We start from the raw sequence: 18,521 nt of genomic DNA on the forward strand, positions 1-18,521 counted from the left end.
ATAATAATAATGCATCTTATTTATATAGTGCCTTTCCCATGCTTAAAGTGCTTTACAAATATTCAAAGGAATACAATAATATCAAACATTAAACACCAAATAATAAATAAATGAAAGTCAAAGTTGTGAATTAGATTAAGAAATAATAAACAGGAAAGAAAGAAAAAAGTCAAGAACAAATAACACAATTTTTGTACAGTTAGATACAATCGTCAATGACGATAAGGAACAATGAATAGGATAAGAGCTGATTTTGTTATCCGATGTAAAAGGTGCTATATAGCGCCCGACCCGGCACAGACCACGCAGAGGCACGTGTATAAAACACACAGGCTTTATTCTTTTCTTCACCCGTGGGTGCACGTCTTCCCCGTGACCCACAGGCAATAAATACACAGTTCCAAAGCACAAAGCACAAAACTATAACAAACCCTTTCTGGCACCACCACTCCTCCCAGGCAACCTCGTCCTCTTCCTCCCGATTCTGGCCAAGAATGAAGGGAGGTTGGCTCGTTTTATAGCCCACATATAACCCTATTACCTAGGGGCTGGTAAGTCGTCCAATGTGGCAGCTGGCTCTCCGCAGCACCCCCTAGCGGCCACCCCATCTCCCAACCGGGCTGTGGTGGACTCCATGTCCCATGGAGCCACGGGGGAGACTGAGGAAGGACCCACGGCCAGGGACGCTGCCCCCAGGCGCCCAGGGGGAGGCATTGCACTGTCCATGGTGGCTCCCCCGGGACGTATGCAGCAGAGGCGTCCCGGCCGGGCATGGGACCCGGCTGTCCGTCACACCGTTTTAGAGTCAAATGCTGTAAGGACATCAGCCCTTCAATGGCTACTCATGGCCACTCGTTTAAAGTTCTGTTCAGCTCTAACAATTCCAGCCGACTGCTCCCTAACCTGAGCCGTGCACTGCTCCAAAATAAACAAACCAACAGTCTTCTCATTTTGAGATGTTAACGTCTCAAGTTTTTTTCTGTTTTTGTGTGACACATCAAGATTGCAGTCTTCAATGAGTCAGACTGTTCTAGTGGTTTACTAATCGTGAGCCATATGTTAGGCATGGCAATGCTAGATGAAGAAAGTTCACAGATCCTTTGCTATATTTCAATAAAGAGCATATTTGGAGCATCACTATTGTGATAATAAACCCTGAGTGGGATGGCGTACTTTAAAAGTAAAAGTGCTGATAAGCTCCTAAGCACAACCCGGTGACATCACCATCCTCTTTTAAAAACTTTGACATACTGCAGCATTTCAAAGAATATTAACATTATTCCAAAGTGTTTACTATCGATAGAGCATTTAACACGGAGAAGTGCATCACAATAGTAGTTCAGCGTAATGTAAATCCAATCCTTACTCAGGAAATAGCAAATATGAATAAGAATTTTACTATAAAAGGCACAGAAAAGTAATTACCAGAGGTGGCAGGCTTTGGAAGAAAGCTGGGTTAACCCACACTTACTGCTCCAAGTCTCCACTGCAACGCTGATTTCAGAGGAGTGTGGTGATGCATGTTAAGGGTCCGGGGCTATGTGTGAGATTTTAAGTAAAAACGGTGCTTGGAGAGTGTAGATACACATGGTAGCATAGCCGAGAGGCCCCAGGGTGTTGATGAAGAAGTTGGCTGATTACACATTGACAAAACACTCACAAAACCCCGGGGTTCACTAAGATCAGGACACGCTGAGGACCGTATGGTGAGACTGTTTCTTTTTTATTTCGGGAAAGGAGCAAACAATCAAGTGCTTCCGTATTGCATTTACCGCTGGACAGTTTCTAATCAGTTCAAGGTCATTTCCTTTAATCATTCTCTGGACAGTTTCCTGGACTTTACGTGTGATATGTGTTTCTTGTGCATCATATCTGTTTTATGTTCAGTGTAGGGTCAAGGAAGGGTTTGCGTTGTATTTTTATTGCTGCACGTTTATTATAATATTCTGCCATTCACTTGTGAGGTTGTGGGTGTTAGGGGAGGGGAGAGGTGAGATATTTATACTGTTTGGTATTTTGTTTCAACTCTTTTTCATTAATTATATATATACAACAATACAATTATATATACCAAAATTAATTAGATCAGCTGACTCCATGAATTCTTTCAAAAACCAACTCAAACCTCATCTGTTCAGGAAGGGTTTTAGCTCTGCCTGACTTTATTCCCCTTCTTTCAGTTTACCTGTATGTCAAGATGCTCATGTAACCTGTGTATTTGTGTGCTAGACCATCAATTATATTATCTGTTAGGCTTTTTTTTTTTCTCTGAATTCACTGTCGTACTCTTCTTTATTTATTTATTTGGTTTGTACAATGCTATATACTGTATACCCTGCTGTTCTTTCTTATATTCTATAAGTGCCTTGAGCATGGGAAAGGCGCTATATGAATAAAATGTATTATTATTACTATTATTATATATACAGTATATATATTCACTTTATTAACTTAATGTTTGTCTTTTTTGCCTGTTTGATCAGCAGTTGGGGTAATTGGAAGAAGTTTGGTTTGTCTAACGCCCCTCAGGTTGCCAGGCCACAGGTCTTAGCGCTGTACAATACAATACAGTTTATTTTTGTATAGCCCAAAATCACACAGGAAGTGCCGCAATGGGCTTTAACAGGCCCTGCCTTTTGACAGCCCCCCAGCCTTGACTCTCTGAGAAGACAAGGAAAAACTCCCAATAAAAACCTTGTAGGGAAAATGGAAGAAACCTCGGGAAAGGCAGTTCAAAGAGAGACCCCTTTCCAGGTAGGTTGGGCGTGCAGTAGGTGTCAAAAGTAGGGGGTCAATACAATACAATATACACAACAGAACAATTCCTTAAGACAGCATAATAAAAATTTTAGAATTACGGTTTAACAGTAGATGATATGACATAATTAGGTTTGGATATTTTTAGAGTCCTGGAGACCTCATCCATCTAGCTGCATCTCCATTTGGCCATGCCACGGCTGAAACATTGCTCCGATGAAAGGACCCTCTTTCCCATGATTCCTGTGATCCTCCATCAGGGATGACTTTACCATAGGCAGGCAAACAACTTGGCAGGTGGGCGTGGCACCAATGGCCACATTTGGGTACCGAGAAAAGAAACAGAATAGGTGAGGGTTAGTATTCAAATATAATTATCATGTTACTTATGTTATAGTGCTAATGACTAACAACAGAGATGCAGTATGTACAGTTAATCAGCAGCTCTAGTCAGGATATGCTAAACTGAAGTAGTGAGTCTTCAGCCGGGATTTAAAGGCTGAGACCGAGGGGGCATCTCTTATGGAAGCAGGAAGACCATTCCACAGTTTAGGGGCCCTGTAACTAAAAGCTCGACCTCCCACTGTTATTTTATTAATCCTTGGAATCCTAAGCAGACCGGCATCTTGAGATCTTAATGTGCGCTCAGGTTTGTAAGTCATGATAAGTTCAGACAAGTAAGTCGGACCTTGGCCATTTAATGCTTTATATGTTAAAAGGAGGATTTTGAAATCTGCCCTAAATTTAACTGGGAGCCAGTGTAAAGATTTAAGAACTGGGGTTATGTGTTCATATTTTCTTGTTCTTGTAATAATTCTTGCAGCGCATTTTGGATTAACTGGAGGCTGTATAGAGAACAGTTTGAACAGCCAGTGAACACCGCATTGCAGTAGTCAATCCTACTAGAGATAAATGCATGAATTAATTTCTCACAATCCTGTTTATTTAGAAAGCGCCTTAATTTCCTAATATTTTTAAGATGGAAAAACATGTTTTGGACGACTTTGTAATATGCTTTAAATGACATGCTAGAGTCAAAGATAACTCCTAGATTGCGGGCTGATTCAGTAAAATTAATTGGGATTCCAACTGAGTTAAATGACGACAAAATATTGCTGTGATCAGCGTCATTCCCTCCAACAATTAACATCTCTGTTTTATCTGTATTTAAAGACAAGTAGTTCTCATTCATCCATTCCTTTAATTCACTAACACAACTAATTAAAGACAACATCGGAGAAACTTCATTTGATTTAAATGAAAGGTATAACTGGGTGTCATCTGCATACGAGTGAAAATTAACATTATGTTTCCTAATGAGAGATCCCAGTGGAAGCATGTAAAGTGAAAACAGTAAAGGTCCCAGTACTGAGCCCTGCGGACACCATATTGAACTTCTGTGTATAATGATGGAGTACTGTCAGCACATTTCTGTACATACTGGAATCGATTTGATAAATAAGAACTGAACCAAGCGAGCACGGGCCTGTAAGCCCAACATCGTTTTCTAGCCTGTGCAGTAAAATAGAATGGTCAATGGTGTCAAATGCTGCACTTAAGTCCAACAACATAATTACAGTGGAATTTCCTTCATCAGAGGATATCAGAATGTCATTTACAACCCGTGTTAGTGCCGTTTCTGTACTATGACCAGTGCGAAAGCCAGACTGGAATTTCTCAAATAAATTGTAATGCGTAAGGTGTGACTGAAGCTGACTGGCGACTACTTTCTCTAGTATTTTAGAGAGAAATGGTAAATTTGAAATAGGCCTATAGTTATTTAGTATGTGTGGGTCTAGGTCTGACTTTTTAAGTAAAGGTTTAATGACTGACACTTTTAGTGCATCAGGTACTGTGCCATGCAATAATGAACTATTGATAATGTTTAGAATGGTGCTGCAAGAACATCCATTGCACTTTTACTAGTTTTGTTGGCACTGGATCTAGGGAACAAGTAGTGGGCTTCATTTTAAATTAAAGTTAAGACTTCCTGCTCAGTTACAGGATTAAAATTATTAAAGTGCTGAATGCAATGTGAGCAGGGTCTGCTAAGCTAGTATTTGGTTTGTACTGTGATGCTGAGATCTGGGATCTTATATTTTTAATTTTCTCATTGAAGAAGTTCATAAAGTCTGTACTGCTAATATCTGTTGGTATTTTGCACTGTTGATCTGAATTCCCATTTGTTAATTTAGCCACTGCTCTAAAAAGTACCCTAGGATTTTTATTATTGCTATCTATTAATGTAGAATAGTATTCTGAGCGAGCTTTAAAGAGGGCCTTTTTATATTTATTAACACTCTCTGTCCATGCAATTTGAAAGACATGTAGCTTTGTTGTTCTCCATCTGCGCTCCAGTTTTCGACACTCTAATTTAAGAGCTCGAGTGTTTTCATTAAACCAGGGAGAGTTTCTATGTGCTTTGATTACTTTTGTTTTAGGGGAGCCACTGTGTCCAGAGCATCTCTCAAGGTCACATTATAATGTGATGTTAGCTGATCTAAATTGTTTTCCACGTTTACATTTGATGTTAACTGATCTAAATGGTTTTCCACAATTACACTCGACTTACTCAAGGTATCTATAAATTTTGAAGCAGAATTACAATCTAGATGTCGCACTGTCTTTGTTTTAATCTGAGAGTGCTGGCATGGGCAGAACTAAATCAAACGTAATTAAGAAGTGATCGGAAATAACTACATTTAATGGAGTAATATTTAAATTTTGAATTTCAACTTTGTAAGTTATAATTAAATCTAATGTATGGTTATGATTATGAGTTGGACCTTTGACAATCTGAGAAAATCCTACTGAATTTAACAAATAAGTAAAACATTTGCTAAAAGTGTCAGTTTCCACATCAATGTGTACATTAAAATCCCCCATCAGAACTACGTGATCATAATTTATAGCCAAATCAGACAGAAGGTTGCTAAATTCAGTCATGAACAATGAATATGGCCCTGGTGGTCTGTAGACTAGCACTATAATTGTGTTGGAATCTGTTTTAATATTTAAAATGAATGCCTCAAAGGATGTAAAGTTGCCTAAATTTTTAGGAGTGATTTGCATTTTGTTACAATGAATTATTCCAAGGCCTCCTCCTCGACCAGAATCTCTAGACTTATGAAGGAACGAGTATCCATCTGGTGACGCCTCAGCTAGGGAACAGTGTCACATTTACTAAGCCAGGTTTCAGTAAGAAGACACAGATCAGATTTTGTACTTAATATTATATCATTTACCAAAACAGCTTTAGTGCCAAGAGAGCGAATGTTCAATAAACAGCATTTAAAACTGCATGGTTCTTTCTGAACTGCTGATATATTTTTTGTTTTAATTTGAATTAAATTTCTATTACAGATGCCCCTGGTGGAGTGTCTGGTTTTATCCCTTGGTCTAATTATACACCTTATATTTTGGTTATCAATTAATTTATGGTTTGTTTCAAGACTAAATTTACTGGATGCCCCACAACAGGGATTATGGGTAACAGCTTCAGGAAAATAACAGGTGGGATAAACAACAGCCTGTGATTTAAGATCACATGACTGCGGCCTGGATGGTGCTCTAATCAGTCAACCAGGCAGTTTTGCTGCCATATTTGCTTGCTGCTGTAGTTGCTGGTCCAGACGATTGGACCAGCCGTTAAAAAATAAATCAGAATCTGAAACAATCTGGCATTCAAAAGTAGGAAATTACAGTCTTAAAGAAAAACAAAACATGGTTAAAGAAAGTGCGGAAGAATGAAAAAGCATAAAAGTTTTATGCATTGAGGAACAGCAGCAAGCATGCGCTATGTACCAACCCTGAGGCAGAATGAAAAGCACAATACAATACAAAAGAAAACAGAAAGATTTCAATAACAAATAAAAAAGAAGAAAATAAACAAGTATAAAGAAGCCGTGGATGGGGCCCTAGCCAAACCATGACACAGACGAGTCCACTCGAGAAATCAGTTCAGATCTGCCAACTGTACTGTGAAGAAGCAAATGCAGAAAAAAGGCCATTTCAGCAAATTGAAAATTTTCACTGAAATAAAATGTTCTAGAGTGTTCATAGTTTCAAGAATAAAAGCAAAAATAAAACATAAGTAGGTTACCTTTGCCTCTTGAGGATTAAACTAGGTTATAATAAGAAGAAAGAAAAAAACACGACTGAGATCCCTAGTGCTCTAATAGCGTTTAGTACAGAAAGATAAGCGATATGAGCAGAGAAACAGCTACTTTAAAATCAATTAATCAATCAATTAATCAATCCTTATTCATTGCAGCATCCTTTGAGCTGAGCATTGTGTAAAAGCATTTTATAGGGTCATTTAGACAACGGCTTAAACTGTATAAAGGATAAACCCGATGACAATAAGGTCAAGATGGTATTTTGAGTATTTTATGTGAGAGAAAGGGAGAAAATGTAACATAACTGGTTAAACAATGAAGCAGACGTGCGACTGGTGTGAATCCATAAAGTGAACTCCCCTCATTAGCCCTGTAAGACCATTACTGATCCCTGTAGAGTGTATGTGTTATATTTTGAGTGACTCATTTGAGTACTGTGGCAACGTTAAAATTAAGTTTTAGGTTTTGCGACTAATTCCGTGTTTCATTTGATCTGAAATCTTTTTTAGTTTGTTTTATAAAGAGACTTATGTCACCAGTAAGAATTTGCTCAAAGTCCCACTCGTTTCAGTTTGACATCTTCACACACAGAGGTTGGCTACAACCTTGAGGCCTCTGAATTAGTAAATTGCAGCTTATCCAGGTGATCTAAGGGAAGGCGCCCTCCGCCCAAAGGGGGCTTCTTATGGAGCAGCAGGCCCGCTCTCTGTCTCTTTTACTCTCTCCTCCAAGGTAATTGCTATCCCATTACACTCACTGTTTCCTGAGTAAACGTGGATCACAACACCATTTTTTTTCTGATCAGAAATTCACTCAGAACAACATCACACCCTTTCAGCCACTCACTCATCCTCCCGAAGATACTGATGGCAGGACTCCAACTCGGGTCTTTTAGATTAGTGTTGTGGAGTGAAATCTTGTATATAGTTGATAAATCTTTTGTATGTCTTTATTAGTAACTTAGACAGAGCAATGTAATACTAGTGATATATATATATATAAAATCCAACGTCTGACTGTCTATCTGCTTTTCACAAGGGAACTATTTAACGGATTTAGATTAGGTTTTTTTCTGGAATTTGCTTGAACATTCCAGTTGATTTTGTGATTGTATTATAGTTCGCTTGCAGGAGTGATATATTCGTGCTAATCCGAGACAGGCGTGACGTCAGTAGTGGGGACTCGGTCTGCCTTTGTGTTCTGGAGCTTAACTTGCCACCGCTTAGCTAGTGCTACCTTTTTGTTTATTGATTTTTAAAGTTTATCCTGTTTCACTACTATGTGGGCGGAGCCACGGGGAATGGACTAGTTACTGATAAAAATAGCAATGGTTTGATGGTTAAGTTCCCCCCCACCCCCTCAGTCTTTAGGACTGAATCTTTGTAATTTTATGACAGCATCGAGGGAGGTGTCTAAAACCAGTCTGGTAAGTGATTCTCTGCAAGACTCTCTCAATCATCCCCTGCATGGTGGCCAACTGCCTAGCTGGCAAGCTTCACCATAACAAATGATACTGGGGGCACCATTGTGTCGCACCAGAATTCTATTGATCTAAAGTTGGCTGTTTGGTTTTAAATCAGATGCCATTTAGTACCACAATGCCCTGTTGGCTGTAGGGTTTAGTCAGAGAGTCTATCAAAATTTTGCTTGCTTTATCCCTTACTTTCTCTTACACCATCATCATGAAGGAGCATCTCACACACCATAGACTGTGTAGTCTATGGCCAGCCAGTCATCCCTGCCAATACCCCCAGGCCGCCAGATGAAGCTCTCCCTGCAGCATGGAGGTGCCCCGAATACCAGCAAGGAATTATGGACAATGGAGTTTTCATCCTCAGGCCTGCTGGATACCACAGGGCCAATAGATGGAGCTGCAGGGAGGAGCAAAGAATATTTGCCCATAACCCCGGGAAGTACGTCTGAGTCACATGGACAAGAGGAATGACGTGCTTCCGGGGTGAAGAAAAAGGACTTTTCATCTGACCCTGAAGTGTTCCTAGTCACATGGACAGAGGGAGCGAAACACTTCCGGGTCAAGGACTATAAAGGACTGTGGGAAATCCCCAGACGACAAGCTGAGCTGGGTGGAAGGGTGGCAACGCATCTGAGAGAGTAGAGGAATTGTTTATTGTTATTGTATTGGTTTATTAATGAGTATTGTGGAGAGGAGGGTGCTTTGTGCAATGTTGATTATTAATAAAGTCAACTTTTGGACGTTTATCTGGTGTCTGGAGTCAAGTCCGAGGGTTCAATTCAAGGGAGCGATAGTGCCCCCTATCTGTCACAACTGAAAAGGACAACACAATCAAGAGTGCAGCTCGGCAGCCATATTGAGACAGCATGCGGCCTATTCTGAAGAAAGCCATAAAATGATGCCTTAACTAGAGACATTTAAAGTTAACTGTAAGTCTGAAACTACATATCAGCATTTATCCGGTTGTATCGTTGCCAGTGTTCACTTGTACTTTACTTATTGTTAGCATTTTATGAGTATTACCAATAAAACATTATTTAAAGTTGTAACTTAACTCCTTTTTATCTTTTACTACACCTAATTGCCTGAGATTATAAATGTAGAAGTGAAGGTGAGGAGAAGTTATATACTACAATACCTTATAAACAGTGGCAAGTCTGTGAGATATGAGGCATTCTGACAAAGGCTACACATTAATTATAACAAAAGGGAAAGCAGAGTAATACAGAACTCTACCAGGACAAAACAATTAGTCTTCTCTGCCACTGTACCAAAAGGAGATCTCCTTTAGCCCAACTAGATAAGCTGCCATCTGCTAACTCAAAGTCCTCGAGTTAACCTGAAGATGTAAACTGGAGAGGGGTGGTCGCCCTGAATGGTAACAGCTTGTGATGTGCTGAGTGCTACATGATCTACTTATTGACTGCTCAGGGGTCTGTGTGATGATCATCCCACTAGCATTTACTCTCTTCTTCCACTCCCTACCAGTTTATGGCCTTTGAAGTTTATTTTTGTTTGGACCTCACCTTGAATGAGATTAAAAACGCATCTGTTATGTTCTTGTGTGTCACATTATCTCTTACTTTGCAGCATTTGTGTATGTTTGTATTGTGTATGCTTCAGTGTGGGTGGGCCACCCACAGCCTTATATTAAAGAAGCTTAAATCAGCCCTTCTCCACTATCAGACTCTATTGTGCTGTTTCGCTTCACCTAGACAAGGGTTGAGTATGACTCAGTGTGTCATGTGGTGTTGTCATTTGTTACGGTTGAGATGAAAATATACATGCTGTGGTCATGTACAGGACTGTGACTTTTGTGGGAAGTAACAGCTGGTGACAAGTACACCAAAGCATAAGGAGAACTTAATGAAAAAGTATGTCAAATCAGCTTTACTTTGTTCATTTCAGTATGGCAGATAGTCAAGACTTTACAAAATCCATGAACAAAAAAAAAAAACAACAACTTGCAATTTAGAGCAAGAGTAATGGAATTTATTATCTCTTATTAATTTATTTTAACATAGAGTAAGAGTAATGTAGTTTATTATATCTTATTAATTTAATGTAACATAATGGATGGATGGATAAAGCACAGTCTATAAGTTAAGAGTATTATTGTAAGTAATTAACATATCTTACACCTAGAATTCTACTCTCTGTCATTAGGTATCATTTAAAACATATTACAGTTAAGTGTTATGTCACTGGATAAACTAACCAAGAACACTATTATCATCAGTCCTTATTTTTCATAAAGATTCTGTACTTTTCATTAACAAAAAGCACTTTTCAAATAATCAGAAGAACTACCATGGCTGCCACCCATTTCCTGAAGCCACTTAATCCAATTGGTAATATAACATTCAGTCATTATTTAACATTACACATTTCACAGTGAGTGGCCTGGTGCTGTCTGATAAGTTGAGTGTCCTGGGAATGATACTCATGTCTGATCACATTCTCTTTGGTGTTTGAACATTTATTATATCTTCTGTAGTTTTTCTCCAAGTACTTTGATTTTTCCCTCTAGTAGACCCTAAGATGACTGTGGAAATGCCCATAGAAAGCTCTTGCCTTACTCCTGATTTTGCCAGGGTTGGTTACTCAAAAACCCAGAATTGGATTAATGCTGCTTTATGTTGTTTCAAAGACAAACCTGCATGAGATTGGTTTTTATTTTTTTTTTCTGTACATTGTTTGTTGATTGTTGTGAAGACTGGCGAGCGCATACAAATAGCGGAAACTTTTCCAGTGGTACAAAATGAGCTGCATGGATTTAAGCAGAAACAAAAAGAGCAAAGCAGAATAAATGTCATTTTGTGCAAGAAACTCTTAACAGGCCCTAACACTAGCTGAAAAAAGGCAGCAGGGATTCCATTCACGACCAACACTGAGAATCTGCCTAAAGTAAAACTAGTTCCTAAAGAGCAAGTGAAACTCCACAAAGGTGAAAAAAGTAACAGGAAAAACAGACTTAAACAAAAACAAACAGCAATACAAATGCTGTCAAAAAATGCTGCATGTGCAATGTGGGAAAGCAAAAAACAAATTAGTTAAAGTAAAGTGGAGTCTTGTTTCCAGATTAAGAGCTGTCCCTGTCTCAGGTCTGTTAAAAATGTAAGACTTCTAGCCAAGTAATACACAAACACACAAAGTACAAAGGTAAGCTAGCATAAAACACAGCCATCTGGCAATTATAGCGTTGTATGAGACAAGCAAACAATGTTTCTTACAAGAAAAGAACAATAATCACCCAGTGGAAATTGAAGCATGATAGGATACAGTATGTGGATTAGCGTTTTGTACCTTTCTGTATTTTAGTCACAATTCACAAAAAACAAATATCACCAAGACCCTTGTTTTTAAGTATTGACATCCTGCCAACAACATTGACACATGTTTGCTTTCTCAGGTTTGGAAAGAAACAAGTGCTTACCTGGGAGACCATTTCACCTTTCAGGCTTAACCATCTAAGAAAATTTCAAATAGAAAATATTTAAAAAATATGAAGTTTGTTTTGATGTTTCTTAGAAGTGTACTAATTAGACCAGGAATGTTAGGTATGGCATGAGCAATTCATGTAATATTTTGCCTTTAGGAATAAACCATACATCGGATTGAGTCTTTTATGTAATAAAATGACCAACTTTGACTTGTCTGCATGGATTACTTTTCCCTAAAGTTCTTGAATCAAGTTAGGAGTCAGATCGTCAGCACTAGGGTGTTGTAATGTGTTAGCCATTATGGATGTAGTGAGAAATCAAGCAAAATGACACCTTTTATTGGCTAACTAAAAAGATTACAATATACAAGCTTTCGAGGCAACTTAGGCCCCTTTCTTCAGGCAAGATGTCAGATCCTCAAAATTTTGATTTTGGGAATAGGTAGGTTTGATCCTTACAGAGAGTTAGGATTAAGATTAGCAGGACTAAACCAAATAATGACTGAAAAGAGAAACAAAAGGTCAGGTATACCAAGAGCCATTCCAGGGTTTTGATAACACGCAATGCAAGCTAAAATGTAGGGTTTGCTAGGATTTTGTCCATTCACTGCCCCCATTTAGGGTTTTCTTTTTGTTTGTTTATTTTATGTTTATTAACTTTTAATGTAATGATTTTTTTTTTCTTTCATCTGGGACACAATTACCTGAGGACTATTTAAAGACGCCTGTTGCCCCAGCATCTTGGCTGTGGAATTAGTTCTTATAACTGTACTCTTAGCTCCCTTCTATTTTTCCCTAAAATCTGGACCTTGCATTCTTTTGGTTTTTGAATTTGACTTTGTTATTAGAATTTTGAATTTGCATGCCTTTTTGTTTTGTAATTAATTAACTTCTTATTTTATTCATTTGCTTTCCTTAGTTTTAAATTGTTGGAGTTTTTAAATCTGAAAGAGGTATAGTTGCATTTTTAGTTTAATTAAACATTTTGATTGAGCAAGGTGTTTTGGTAGTTTTAGTCTTCATGTCTGAGTGAAACCATAGTATATATAAATATACTAGCAAAATACTCGCGCTTCGCAGCGGAGAAGTAGTGTGTTAAAGAAGTTATGAAAAAGAAAAGGAAACATTTTAAAAATAACGTAACATGATTGTCAATGTAATTGTTTTGTGACTGTTATGAGTGTTGCTGTCATCAAGGATTTGATTATCATTATTTCTTTCAATCAGGTTCGTATTTGTAGGATGTGTTGTGTTCAAGTTACATTCCGTGTTTGTGTGTGCTATCTCATGCGATCTTGTGATGTCCATGGCTTTATTTAATGTCAGCTCAGACCCGGCACTTAAAAGCTTCTCTCACACTTTTGCTGAGTTTGTGCCAAACACTATTCCATCCCTGACCATCTCATCTTCGTTTGCATAAGCACAGTCCTTCACCAGCAATTTTAACTCCGTTACAAAGTAATCAAAAGTCTCGTTTATACTCTGTGTCCTCTCATTAAACTTGTATCTCGCAAATATCGTATTCGTCTTAGGCATGACAAACGCCAGTGGCGGCCTGTCTATGAACTTAATTTAAAGTTAAGCTTTACACCTTGCTTTCCTATTCGTTTGCATAAGCACAGTCCTTCACCGGCAATTTTAACTTCGTTACAGCAAATTTAACTCCGTTAGAAAGTAATCAAAAGTCTCGTTTATACCCTGCATCTTCTCATTAAACTTGTATCTCGCAAATATCGTATTCGTCTTAGGCATGACAAACGCCAGTGGCAGCGTGTCTATGAACTTAATTTAAACTTAAAAGGTTTACACCGTGCTTTGTTTCCGCATTAGCTGCACTTATGAATATGCTTGTATGCGTCACTCGCTTCATATTCTTTTGCTGCCTTCTCAATTGTGTAATGCGTTTTTTGTTCAACGCTCTTTGGAGCTCTTGCCTGTTCTCTGCGTAGTGCATTCACAGTCAGTTCACGTGAACCGCTCAGAGTACATGCATCGAAGGTTCTCAGCTGTGCTTGTGCTATCTCGTGCGATCTTGCGATGTCCATGTGTTTATTTAATGTTAGCTCAGACCCGGCACAAGTTTCTCTCACACTTTCGCTGAGTTTGTGCCAAACACCAGTCTATCCCTGACCATCTCATTTTCGTTTGCATAAGCACAGTCCTTCACCCACGAATATTTAGTGGCAGCGTGTCTATTGGATTGCTGCTGACAGACGGTCTTATATGGGCAGGCACTCAATTATGTGGGAGGCGTGACGATGGGGGATGCAACTCCGCCTCACATGGCGACCGAGCTGCAGGCTATGGCCGTATATATGTACGTAAGTAGGTTCCAGTTATGACCGTCACGTGTAGAATTTCGAAATGAAACCTGCCTAACTTTTGTAAGTAAGCTGTAAGGAATGAGCCTGCCAAAGTTCAGCCTTCTACCTACACGGAAAGTTGGAGAATTAGTGATGAGTCAGTCAGTCAGTGAGTCAGTCAGTGAGGGCTTTGCCTTTGATTAGTATATATAGCTATATACCTTTTCAAAAGTTCAAACTAACAGCTCAGTCTATAAAAAAATTATTGTTGTATCACTTATTTATTCTTTGAGTGGCAGAATGTGTTAGACCATGAAAACCTGTGTTTTCTCAGCTTGGGTCCAACTACTACACCGAAATGGAAAACTGAAAACAAACCATTCTTGGAAATTCACTTCTTATTCCTAAAAAAAACAACTCTTAATAATCTCCTCTTAGAACCAAAAGGAAAAAAAAACTGTTTTGTTTCCAAGACGTTACACGGCACAAAGTGCACACACAAGCGTATCTCCGTAGAAGCACAACTTGCAGTTGCTCTAATGATTGCATCAATGACTGATATCTAAAGTGGCAAACAAAAACAAAACATAAAAGCAACAAAAGAAGATGACTTTAATATCTAAAAGATATACTCATTACACAATTTAAATATTTTGAACAACGGGACACAGAATTACTACAGCATGTTGTCTTGTCTTTGTTTATAAACACCTTATCAGAAATGACTTCATAAACGGCTTAATTTAACACATTCTGTTCTTTCTTCTATGATTCATGACTGACACCATCGAGTGCTTTAATTTTTGTAGCCTTTATTTTCTGGTCTTTCTCTATTGCTGTCGTGTCAATAAGTTAGTTCTAATTCACTGCAGTAGATTCACAAAATCCAAAAATCAAAGTAAGAATGAAAACCCTGTAATTATAAAGGGAATAAAACCTCAGAACTTTGTCTTGTTTGTTCTGGGATGGAATCCAGACTCCCTAAACCACATACAATACATGGATTAAGTGGGGTGAGTCAACAAATGGATGGAATTGTAAGAGGCAAAGTTTACATGTCCTCCTTGTGTCACATCAACGTCTTGCCATACACTAGTTCTTCTCACATCTCAAATAAGGTGCCCATTTGTGCCAGTTGGAAGTCTTCAATTAACTTTTGTGAGTGTGTTTGTAAGTTTGCCCTGCAATGGTCTCATAGCACTTTTCTTGTCATGTCCTGGTCAGGTTCTCAGGACCCTTCATTAGTATCCTTTTAAAATAGTATATTTTATTTTGGTTTCTAATGCATTTTTGTCATTGTTCTTTATTGTTCAGGGCACCGGACATTGTATATTGGAGTTCATGTGCCACTTGGTGGAAGAAAAAGCCATAGAAGACATAGACATCGTGGGCATAAACACCGGAAACGAGACAAAGAACGAGATTCGAGTGCTGAGGATGGAAGAGAATCTCCAGCCTACGGTTGGTACCTTTGAAATCTGAATAAATCAGATACCATGAGGGTCCAGGCACTTCAATTAAGCACCCCCCACCAAAAAGTATCAGAACTCTTTTTTAGTTTTATGTCAGAACATAAAAGACAGAAGTTTTATAGGCCATTCTGTCCCACAAAGTGCAGTGGATTCAGAAAGTATTCAGACCCCATCTGTTTTTGCACATTTTGTTAGGTTGCAGCCAGGGCCGTCTTAACAGAATTATAGGACCCAGACAAAGCAGTGTACTGGGGCCCCTACCTACATAACCTCTAAGCAAGTCACCACATATATAGATTAGCATGGGGCCGTTATGCTTGTGGGGCCCCCTGGCAACTGCCCAGCATGTCCATGCATTAAGACGGCCCTGGTTGCAGCCATATGTTAAAATTGTTTGTTTTTTTCCCCACATCAAACAACGCTCAATACTTCAGAATGACAGAGTTTTAAAAATATGACATTGAGACAAGTGTTCAGACCCTTTGCTCTCACACTGAAAATTTGTCTCAGCACAATCCCATTCTGTTGATCATCATTGAGATGTTTCTACACTTTGTTTGAGTCCATCTGTTGTCATTTCAACAGATTGGACTCGTGTGTAGAAGATGCTACATTTAAAAATGTGTGACCAAGACATGAAGTTGAGGGCAAGATTGTGTTGAGACACAAATCTGGGGAATGCTACAAAAAAGTTCCTGCAGCATTGAAGGTTCCCAAGACCACAGTGACTTCTATAAATCTTAAATAAAAGACGCTTAGAACAACCATGACTCTTTCTGGAGCTGGCCATCATGTCAAACTGAGCAATTGAACGAGAAGGGCCGTGGTAAAAGTGGTGACCGAAAACCTAATGCTTACTCTGACTTAGCTCTAGAAAACCTATCTGGAGATGGAAGAAACTTCCAGAAGAACAACCATTGCTTCAACACTCCATTAATCTGGGCTTTATGACGGAGTGGCCAGACATAAGCCTCTTCTCAGTAACAGACACATGGAAGCCCACTTGGAGTTTGCAAAAAGCTGAATAAAGGACTCCCAGACAGTGAGAAGCAAGATTCCCTGGTCTGATGAAACAAAGATTTGTGTCACGTCTGGAAGAAACCAGGCACCGCTCCTCCTCAGTGAGCATGGTGGTGGCGGCAGCAGGGTCTGGAAGATTAGATAGGGTTGAGGAAAAGCTGAATGGAGCAAAATACAGAGATATCCTTAATAAAAACCTGCCTTGGGTTACTTTGGACCTCAGACTGGCCTGATGGTTCGTCTTCCAAGATGAAAGTGACCATAAGCACAAATGAATGGTCTAGGAACAACACTGGGAATGTCCTTGACTTGTTCAGCCAGAGTCTGGACTTGAATGCAATTGAACCTCTCTGGAGAGACCTGAAAACAGCAGTCCACTGATGGTCTCCATCCAGCCTGACTGAGCTTGAGGGATCTACACAGAAAAATGTCAGAAAACCCCCAAATCCAGTTGAGTGAAGCTTGTCACGTCAAACCCAAGGAGATTCCAGGTCGTAAACACTTCCAAAGTGCTAAGGAAAGGGTTTAAATGTGTCAGTGTGATATTTAAGTTTTTTTTTATTTTAAATAAATATGCAACATTTTTAAATCTTCTTTTCACCTTGTCATTCTGGGGTATTGATTGTTGTTTAATGAGGTGAACAAATGAATAGAAACAATTTTAGTATGAAGCTGCAGCATAAACAAATGAGAAAAAAGTGAAGGGGTCTGAAAAGACATTTTAAACCCATTGTACTTCAATTCCAATTCATCCAACTTTTTCAAAATATCCTCAAGGCAAAATATGAAGGTCCCCAAAGTACTACTCTGAGCTTCGCCATTTAGTAACATATTATGTGTGTCTCTATGGTTCTCCTGTGAAAAAAAAATACTTTCTTATTTTTTTTTGCAATATTGTTATATTTTACACAATTAATTCTGGTTGTTTTACTCTTGGGTTTTGCTCTAGGCTAACTCATCCAAGGTTGACAGAGCTTCTTAAGTTTTTATCACGTGAACACCACATTCAGGGCTGCATGGCACCTCTCCCTGATTTTTGTTTTATTTTACTGGTTTCTTTTTCTTCTTACAACCTTACCATCAATATATTCTCACATTTACAATTTATTTTGTATTTTGATATTTCAAAGCCAGGTCGAGGCCTGTTTTCTCTGTACATACATAAAAATGTTTTCAGCCTCTTTGGAGAATAGATAATGAAATGGCATTAGCTGTAATTTTTCCATTTGGCTACTGAAACCTTCATTCTGATCTTGATGGTCTTGTGATATTTTTTCCATTTATAATTCTTTACTGCTTTTTGGAGGGATAGCTCTATATCATTATTTATGAATTACAGTTTTTGGAACACTGAATCCAATTCTGATGTTAGTTTTCTGTTTCACTTTCATTTTAATATATTTTTTTTTTCAACTCCATTTTGTTTTTATGGTTGCTGCCATTTTTGATTATTGTTGTTATGGCAGTTTTATACTCACACAAAGCTCTTCAATTTCACGGAGTTACGTATAGTTGTTACTGTACTCTCAGTTTTTGCTGTTGGCTACTCATCCAGGGTTGATGGAGCTTCTTGAGTCTTTATCGCCTAAACAGTACTTCCTCTTTATCCATGTTTGATGGATAATCCTTAGGACACTTAGCACATTCTTTACCTACATTCATTTTCATGGTATTCCGTTTTGGTGTCATTATTTTGATCTGCTTTGTTCTGCTTTGACAGAGGATTGGCTTGATTTCCTGGTTCAAGTACTTAACGTGTTTCCTGACTTTGTTTTATCTTCTGACCCTCAATTCAAATTATTTCTCCAGAATAATGATGTTCAGACTAGCTCTGCTAAACCTTAAGTTATCCATCTGAAATTACTCACCATTGTTGAACAGTTAATAGCTTTTCTTCTTTTGGTGTCATTAAGGATCTGATATGTGTTATGACTG

General features: G+C 38.6%; 1 protein-coding gene across 1 annotated transcript in view; it reads left to right on the plus strand.

The window, feature by feature from the left end:
* The window catches only part of LOC120531773 (sodium-driven chloride bicarbonate exchanger-like), a 337,177-nt gene that overhangs the window by 162,748 nt on the left and 155,908 nt on the right, over positions 1 to 18,521 (plus strand). The window contains 1 exon segment of the mRNA XM_039757493.1: positions 15,409 to 15,555. Within this exon segment, the coding sequence (XP_039613427.1) occupies positions 15,409 to 15,555 (147 nt within the window).

Source organism: Polypterus senegalus, chromosome 6 (genome assembly GCF_016835505.1).
Source record: "Polypterus senegalus isolate Bchr_013 chromosome 6, ASM1683550v1, whole genome shotgun sequence".
Lineage (NCBI taxonomy): Eukaryota > Metazoa > Chordata > Cladistia > Polypteriformes > Polypteridae > Polypterus > Polypterus senegalus.